This window comes from Pollachius pollachius, assembly GCF_949987615.1.
Source record: "Pollachius pollachius genome assembly, chromosome: 18".
NCBI lineage: Eukaryota > Metazoa > Chordata > Actinopteri > Gadiformes > Gadidae > Pollachius > Pollachius pollachius.
Window position 1 is genome coordinate 3,815,279 of NC_136951.1, and position 9,806 is coordinate 3,825,084.

At 45.1% G+C, this 9,806-nt stretch overlaps 1 protein-coding gene across 1 annotated transcript; it reads right to left on the bottom strand.

The window, feature by feature from the left end:
• Positions 1-784: 784 nt before the first annotated feature.
• On the bottom strand, positions 785-6,678 carry LOC307089545 (uncharacterized protein; the record flags this gene model as incomplete). Its single annotated transcript, XM_079755892.1, has 7 exons — positions 6,630-6,678; positions 4,246-4,306; positions 3,945-3,986; positions 3,163-3,234; positions 2,702-2,863; positions 1,506-1,826; positions 785-1,177 (listed from the first exon to the last, which is right to left on the bottom strand). Exons 2-7 carry the CDS (start codon positions 4,300-4,302, stop codon positions 785-787), a joined length of 1,047 nt encoding a protein of 348 aa, XP_079612018.1. The 5' UTR covers positions 4,303-4,306; positions 6,630-6,678.
• Positions 6,679-9,806: the final 3,128 nt, after the last annotated feature.

Here is a 9,806-nt window from a genome sequence, read left to right on the forward strand (position 1 = left end):
CAGCCCTTGTGTCTGTCTGTTTGTCAGACAGTCTTTCTGTATATCCATGAAGGTGACCTGTGTTTACATGTTTTGTTTCCCAAATGTAAAACCTTTTTTCTCATGAATGGAAAACGGTTAAATTGATTGTGAAATGGTACAAGCTGATACATTACCATGACCATAGCACTGAGCCTGGATGCATTCCTTTCACAACCTGCTGTGTGTTTGGTCTTGTTTTTATTGTGAGTACAAGAGTGTGCATGTGCTATCTTGGTCCAGAGAGCATGCTAGGCTAGGCCACTCCAATATGAGGGTCTAAGGTTTATTACAGCAAGTACCTCAAACTGCCACACGCGGCTGTGCACTCATTAGCTATTACTGAGATTTCCTAAACATTAACTATGCCATAGTTTACATAATGATACATGAATAAATACTGTTTTACACTGTAGATATCAGGCTCCAATCGTGTGTATTGATTTCACTTTTAACCTTTGACCTCGAAGTGCTAGAGGGAGGGGCTGAAGGCCAGGGTGTAATTTTCCTGTCCCAGGCCATAGTCTTTCCTGTCTAAATCCATGTCTTGCCCATCCCAGGGAATAGTGACAGCTCTACGGTAATACAACGCTTTGACCTGACTGAGTGGAATAATATAAGATGGAGGGCTAGAGTCCCTGTATGATGCGGCAGCAGAACCCAGCAGATAGGGGCGGTGTTGAGCAACACTGTGAACTGGGCAGCCATGAACTGTGCTACCACACTGGTGTCACTGTCCACTTCCCTCGGCCGTAGGGGCGGGGCTTCATTTGGCCAACATTGGCATGTCAGTGGTGTTGACAGGCACCAACGCCCCCTCTTCATCTGAGTCGCCCTCAACACTGTCGGACTCATCTGATTGGCTATCGGCAGCGCCGGGTGTGGCTGTGGCGTCCTCGCTGTCCTCCGACTCGTCGCTAGCGCTGGCACTATCGCTAGGGCTGGCAGTGCTCTCCTCTGCCTCCTCGTCGGTGGCACTGGAGCTGTCAGTGGGGGCGGCGTCGCTGGGGCTGAAGCTAACCTCCTGCTCCTGGAGGTTGGGGAGAAGGGCCTGCTTGGGACTGGCCTCCTGGTCTGGGGAGGAGGTGTCCAGACCCTGGCTCTCCACCTCAGGAGTACTGGTGTCCCCCTCCAGGAGATCAGCATGCATCTGCAGCGCCTGGAGAGAAGGAGGAGGAGGAGGAGACGGAGGAGGAGCAGGGTTATAGTTATATCATTTTGATTTTAAAATAATGATCGAAAAAAGGGTAGTGTATTGATAATTGAATATGGGGGACATGTCAGTAATGTCAAGCAGGATTAGGCCATGTCTCCGAGTCATGTGCCACTGATCTATTTCCTATAGATCTATTGGTCTTATTGCGTATGGATGTACTAGTCGACTGGAGGAGTGAAGGAAAGAACAATGGATAAATACATTTTTGGATCCATCCTTTTACATTTTGGAAAATGGGCAAACAAATCAGTGGCCAGAGAGGGAGGCTTACCTTGTAGACCTTCAGGCCCTTCTCCACCTCGTTTCCGTTGGTCATGTCGTAGGCCATCCTCTTCACCCCGTTCAGCACCTCGTAGGACTTGTAGGGCGAGAGGCCCTTGTGGTAGGACTTGTCCTCCCCGTACAGGTTGCTCTTGTAGTCGCTGGGGAAGCGCAGCAGGCTGTCCCCGCGTCCCTGGTCGGTGACCACGGTGGGGGTGATGGGCTCCATCGTGGGGTCCGCCGTGGGCTCCTCTGTCCCGACCGCCATCGCCGTTGTCCCGGTAACCGGCGAGGGGGTGGAGGGCTCGCCGGACTCATCCTCATCGGATTCCTGCGGGTGGCAGAGGGAAAGGTCTAGGAGGATTGCATAGTAGTTTTCTTCTTTGTAGATCCATAATCCATACGCTGTACGATTTACCGTTCAGCCATTTATCAGACGCTTTTATCCAATGTGTCATCAGGGGAATTCAAGTATGTGTCATTTTTTTCCCAGCCGGACTTAATCAGCACATTAGCACATCTTTATCTTTAAGTGGCAATCTCCAAGATTCTGCTTCATTGTACATTTTCCCAGAGATATAAACATTGTCCCAACCGACAGCCAGTCCATATTGCTCATAATACTTCAAATGCGGCTTTCTTTAGTGGTCTGTAACTGTATCAATCAACATTGTGCAACCTAATTGTGTCTTGAAAGACATGTATTCACATCTTTGAGATTGACATAGAATACTCAATAATGACAAAGTTTTGGCATGTTTGATGAAGCTTCATGTGTATCAACTTCTCATACTTGAGTAAACTCTTAACAGAGAATGTCTACTGTTGTTGGAGGGGATTCTAGCTTTGTGTTAAGAATATGATAGGATTACCTTATCTTTTACCTGAGGGTCTATAGACCTCAAGTGCTTTAATCAGAGTTTATCAGTCAAATGTACAATAGCATTGAGAAATATTTACATGCCGATTGAGTAGTGAAAAGGTTGTGACTCATGGGTTTCTGGGACTGGGTAATTTTCTCAAGCAAACAGTTTGACGCTGTTGTCCATACACCCGTTCTCTTTCCCTGCTCCCTTCGCTTTCAAATCATGTTCTTGATTTTTCTGAAATTAGGTCTGGAAAATGATTATGGAGGGTTTCCTGAAGCTCTGTAGGTATCTCCTGCAGTCAAACACAGCCTGACGTCAGCAACCTGCTGCTACTCACATTCTCCTCTGTGTCTTCGCTGTTATCTTCCTCATCATCAGCGTCATCCTGGCTTTGGTCAGAGGCGGTGTCTGGTGTGGCCGAGGGGTCGGGCAGCGCCGTTGACTCTGAGAGGATGTCTGTGATGGTAGATTTCACCGCAGAGACGAGGTCCACAACCGCCTATTCAAAAAAAAAAACATTCACAAGTTGACCAGTGGTAAAAAGGGGTAGGTAACCAGTGACAACCTGTACCTAAATAAAGACCCAAATATGTTCAGGAGACGATTTGTACACCACAGCATCTACTTTGTTGATTACCCTATTGGCACGGAGCACCACTACTGAGTGAAACCAGCTGTCTCCCTGTAAAGGACAGCAAGAAAACCTACAAGATGCCCAACCTCTCAATCTAGAATATTCTCTCCGTTATTAACGGACACATGGATAAGGGACCCTAGTGTCCCCTGTTGCCAGCTAACCAAGGTGGGATATGATGGGTGACTCGCCTCTTCTTCTGACGTCACTGAACTGTCGTCCGACGCCCGGACCCTCTGGAAGATCAACCACACCAACTCCTTAGTTAGCTCTCACCACACTAACTCTTTAGTTAGCTCTCACACCTCACCAACTCTTTAGTTAGCTCTCACACCAACTCCTTAGTTAGCTCTCACCACACCAACTCTTTAGTTAGCTCTCACACCTCACCAACTGTTTGGTTATCTCTCACACCTCACCAACTGTTTAGTTAACTCTCACACCAACTGTTTAGTTACCTCTCACACCTCACCAGCGGTTTAGTTAACTCTCACACCTTACCAACTGTTTAGTTAACTCTCACACCAACTGTTAAGTTAGCTCTCACACCAACTCTTTAGTTAGCTCTCACACCTCACCAGCTGTTTAGTTAACTCTCACCACAACTCTTTAGTTAGCTCTCACACCAACTGTTTAGTTAGCTCTCACACCAACTGTTTAGTTAGCTCTCACAACAACTGTTTAGTTAGCTCTCACCACAACTGTTTAGCTAGCTCTCACACCAAAACTTTAGTTAGTTAGAGCTTTACCTGGACTGGAGCTCGGTTTCCCTTGCCCCGGGCGGGTTTAACCTGCACATACAAGAAACATCAGTTCAGTCTCTCTCTCTCTCTCTCTCTCTCTCTCTCTCTCTCTCTCTCTCTCTCTCTCTCTCTCTCTCTCTCTCTCTCTCTCTCTCTCTCTCTCTCTCTCTCTCTCTCTCTCTCTGTCTCTTGCTCCATCTCACCTGTTCCTCTGAGCTCTCTGAGCTGTTGAATGTTCTCCTGGCCTGAAACAGAACAAAACACAACATATTGCTATGGTATCATCATGGAACCATATTGATTCTACAAATGGCATTGTTTTTCAAATAATTATTGTAATATGTCGTCATATTCATACTACATATATCATTGTGAGTCATGTGTGAGTGTGTGTGTGTGTGTGTGTGTGTGTGTGTGTGTGTGTGGGTGTGAGTGTGTGTGTGTGTGTGTTTGTGTGTGTGTGTTAGTGTGTGTGTGTGTGTGTGTGTGTGTGTGTGTGTGTACCGGTCTGCACAGCACAGTGGTCAGAAGCAGAGTGAAAATAATGGCCGCCTTCATCATGTCACTGAGAGAGAAAAAGAGAGGGAGACACAGGGACAGAGAGAGACTATTATTCAAGATGAATCAGGAGGGCAGGTCTCTAACCAGCCAGCAAACTATCAGCAGCACTTCCTGGTTTGCTCAGACTGGAAGTGGTTTAGTCTTTAATGACAGACTGTAATGTGCTGCTGTCAGGTACTCACTCTGTCATCTTCAACCTTCATGCGTGTGTGTGTGTGTGTGTTTGTGTGTGTGTGTGTGTGTGTGTGTGTGTGTGTGTGTGTGTGTGTATGATTGTGTGTGTGTATGTGTGTGTCAGTTTGTGTATTGGATTCCTTCATTCATGGACTCCTTAAACCACCCTTTCCAGCTGCATTCTTATTTCACTTGTTTCGATTTTTGAAGTAACATTTCACCTGTACTAAAATAACATTTCAACATTTGCTAAAAGGGAAACATGCTTCTTTTTTTAGGAAGGGAGTAGTGCCCGTGTATATTCGGTTGGCCGTGGCGGGATTCTGTCTTACCACCCTTAACACAGGCTATCCTGGAACATGGGGGTTTCCGTGGTAACTACATCCTGTTAAAGACACGTTGTTTAGGTATGGCTATAATAAAGACCCAGCTACTGTGTAATTCTCTATATTCAAACTGAAAAGCATGGGAAAACCACAATGTACAGCCAGGAACGCATGGCAGACACCCATGTGTGTGGGTGTGTGTGTTCATGTGTGTGTGTGTATGTGTACGTGTGTACATGTGTCTGTGTGCGTAAGTGAGTTAGCTTTTGCAATTTAAAACAAATAGAAGCTGACCCCTGAGACAGCGAACAGATATATGTCTTAACTTAACCAGAACAGACAAAATGTATGACTTTAAAGGGAAATTGCTAGCTATGCTGCTCGGCATGAGAACCGACATTCCTATTTAATTCATGACTCCTGCCATCCTAAACACAACAGACGTGCATATGGGACTCTGACCGCATAACCGCGGTTGGAGACTTCACATAACCATGAAAAGACCCCTCTTTCTTTCTCTTGTTGTGCTAAAATGATTGTTGCAAAACAGTGATATTGAAGTTACGGATCTCAGATCATAGATCTGGTCGCCGTTAAACCAAAATACCCTCGTGGAACTTTACTCCACAAGTGGTTTACTCCTATAGTATTATCATGTTTGTCTCTATAAAGATCTGATAGAGAAGAACTGAAGGAACGATAGAGAAATCGGAACGATAGAGAAATCAGCAGTAAGTTTAACTCTTGGGTAAACTTACTGCTACTTCTTATTCAAAGTTTTATCTAAATTGCATTAAATGTTGTGGGAATCCCTCTGTGCCAATTACAGCCCACATGTGTAACGATGAACTCCATCTCCCATCATTCCTAGCAGAGCGTTGTCTATCAGATGAACAGTGCATCAGTGGATAAACTCCATCTCCCATCATTCCTAGCAGAGTTGTCTATCAGATGAACAATGCATCAGTGGATGAACTCCATCTCCCATCATCCCTAGCAGAGAGTTGTCTATCAGATGAACAGTGCATCAGTGGATGAACTCCATCTCCCATCATTCCTAGCAAAGCACGTTATAGCAGATGAACAGTTCAGCAGAAGAACTTGAACTTCTTGAGGCGTTGCCAGCGCAACAAAAAATCAGCGGTGAGTGTCAGAGTTGACTCTTGGCGAATCGCAAGCTGTGTAACGAGATGTCTCTAATTAGGAAGGATAAAAGAAGGAGTGGACCAGCGTTTTACTACGATCCCACGGCCGTACAACGGTTCTGAATTTAGTTTTAGTGCTGGGTGGCGGCACAAACCTCTTCTTCTTTAGTCTCAGATGGGAAATTAGGGTGTAAGAGTAAAAACTGCCTTAAATATATCTTTATGCAAAATATGTAGCAATTCAAAAATGAATTGAAAAATAGTAATTAACAATGGCAATAACAATGTTACTGTAAACACAAAAAATATGTAAACATTACAGGCACTTGAGGTACATTTTAACAATTTATGCTACATTATTGAAACTAGATTTATTGACCAGCCATAAACATTTAATGTATATTTTTAAAAGCTGAATATGAACTCATCTACGATTACATTATTTATAATTATTCTTTATCTGTGTGTGTTGTAATGAGGTCCTGTTAACCCCTTTTCTTTTTTGTTAACGGTACTAAGCGAAAAGAGTTATCAGTTGTCTTTTGACCCCTAGGTGAAGTTCTGTTTTTTTAATCCTGAGGTGTATTCTTATGACAAAAAATAGCACACACTCATTAATATCATCACTGTGAGGGATGACAACTGAAATGGAAAACCTCCGCCAAAACATTTGTGGTCTTACCTGGTCTTTGCTGTTGACTACAAAATAGGTCTGAAGTTCTGCAGGACTTTGAAGTTCAGAGGGGATGGAGAGAGCGAGCAGGTCTGTATCCCCCTGCTTTGACTGCTGAGTGATGCTGTCCATTGGGGACTGCCGGTTGGTTTATAAACCCCCCAGCCTCTGCTGGCAGCCAATTAGATCACAGCACGTGATGTCATGAGGTTAACCACGAAGTGGTGCGCCTCTCCTCTCTCCCACTCTTCCTGTGGCGGGACACACTCACTCACTCACAAACACACACACACACACACACACACACACACACACACACACACACACACACACACACACACACACACTCAAACTCACACTCACACACACACACACACACACACACACACACACACACACACACACACACACACACACAAAACACAGACATGTACATATGTCATATTCATGGTTTGCACACACAGGGCATCATGACACTTTTTACTCCCTCTCCTTTTTCCACTTTATCCTCTCTCACTGTTTCTCTTCTTCCTCTCTCTCTCTCCTGCTCTCTCTCTCACACACACAAACACACACACACACACACACACACACACACACACACACACACAATCTCACACACACACACACACACACACACACACACAGACATACACACACGTACATCTGTAGGGATCCAGCATTGTTGAGTTAATTTGCGTTGTGTGAGTGTTGTCAGACAACACAAACTCTCTCCCCAATAGGCGCCCATCAGGAGGCAAATGGAAAATCCTAACTGCTCCTGAACACCTTTATCTACTAATAGGAATGATTATTGAGGACGGAGTAATAATTTCTCTCCTAATCATTAATAATAATATTATATTTCTATATTAACCTGATCAGAATATTAACTTACAGTACATTATGCTTAATAAATATACATATAACCTGTATTAACTAATAATACATTTCTTTGTCTCTAGGATTACACTGGTCTCTCTACCTTGGAGATAGGGTGTCTCTCTACCATGAAGACAGGGCGTCTCTCTCTACCATGAAGACAGGGTGTCTCTCTCTCTACCATGAAGACAGGGTGTCTCTCTCTCTACCATGAAGACAGGGTGTCTCTCTCTCTACTATGGAGACAGGGTGTCTCTCTCTCTACCATGGAGACAGGGTGTCTCTCTCTACCATGGAGACAGGGTGTCGCTCTCTCTACCATGGAGACAGGGTGTCTCTCTCTCTAACATGGAGACAGATTGTCTCTCTACCATGGAGACAGGGTGTCTCTCTCTCTACCATGGAGACAGGGTGTCTCTCTCTCGAACATGGAGACAGATTGTCTCTCTACCATGGAGACAGCATGTCTCTCTACCATGGAGACAGGTGCTGTGTCTCTACAGAGTTTGAACCATTTTTCTGATGAGGTTAACGTTTCTTGTTCAACCTACAAACAACACGTCTGGATACGTTAATTTGTGGATGTCTTTGAAATGTACACTCATAGATAGTCATAACTAGTTTCACACATGTCTAGTCACACACACACACACACACACACACACACACACACACACACACACACACACACACACACACACACACACATACATACTTGCACCCACACACCTAGTCTAAAACACACACACACACACACACACACACACACACAGATACACGTTATCCACAGACAAACGTAAATGTGTCTGTATGATTCATTGTGTGGGTGTGTGTGTTCTGTGTGTGTGTGTGTGTCTGTGCGTGCGTCTGGTCCAACCACCGTATAGACGGGTTGTTGGTTCAAGTCCTCAGGGCTCCACAAGCATATCATCAAACTGCTCTCTAAATCAAAACTGTCAACAGGGAAGGAAGGCAACACACAAGGCCTGACACTCACACTTATCAGACGTGCACGCTGGACTGATGTAACACCAACTCTGATTTAACGTGAGCACGTGAACACAGAGGATGGTATTCCAAACAGATTTAAAGTCTGGTTTGTAGTTGTAGTAGTAGTACTAATACATCTGTCTGTCTGTCTGTCTGTCTGTCGAGATCTAGAAAACATTTTCACATTTTGCAGGTGAAGTGAAACCTTATTGCAACCTTATGAATGCATATGCACACAAACACACACACACACAAACACACAACACACATACACGGACACACACGCAGTCACACAAACACACACACACACACACACCCACACACACAGATACTAGATAACATATTTACGCTGCCGTATAATTCAAGCCAAGTCACTAAACAAATGCAATCATAACAGCCAGCGAGGTTGTGTTTAGCTCCGTTCTGGTGAGGAGCCACAGTCGCATTCAGTCTCTCTATAAACACACTATGGCCCTGGTATAACCCAACACTAGATCCAACATGTCCCCAGGTATAACCCAACACTAGATCCAACATGTCCCCAGGTATAACCCCACACTAGAGCCAACATGTCCCCTGGTATAACCCCACACTCGATCCAACATGTCCCCAGGTATAACCCCACATTAGAGCCAACATGTCCCCTGGTATAACCCAACACTAGATCCAACAAGTCCCCTGGTATAACCCAACACTAGATCCAATGTGTCCCCTGGTATAACCCAACACTAGATCCAACGTGTCCCCTGTAATATAACCCCAGTCTAGAGCCAACATGTCCCCTAGTATAACCCCACACTAGAGCCAACATGTCCCCTGGTATAACCCCACTCTAGAGCCAACATGTCCCCTGGTAAAACCCCACACTAGAGCCAACATGTCCCCTGTAATATAACCCCGCACTAGAGCCAACATGTCCCCTGGTATAACCCAACACTAGATCCAACATGTCCCCTGGTATAACCCAACACTAGATCCAACATGTCCCCTGGTATAACCCCACTCTAGAGCCAACATGTCCCCAGGTATAACCCAACACTAGATCCAACATGTCCCCTGGTATAACCCCACACTAGAGCCAACATGTCCCCTGGTATAACCCAACACTAGATCCAATGTGTCCCCTGGTATAACCCAACACTAGATCCAACGTGTCCCCTGTAATATAACCCCAGTCTAGAGCCAACATGTCCCCTAGTATAACCCCACACTAGAGCCAACATGTCCGCTGGTATAACTCCACTCTAGAGCCAACATGTCCCCAGGTATAACCCCACACTAGAGCCAACATGTCCCCTGTAATATAACCCCGCA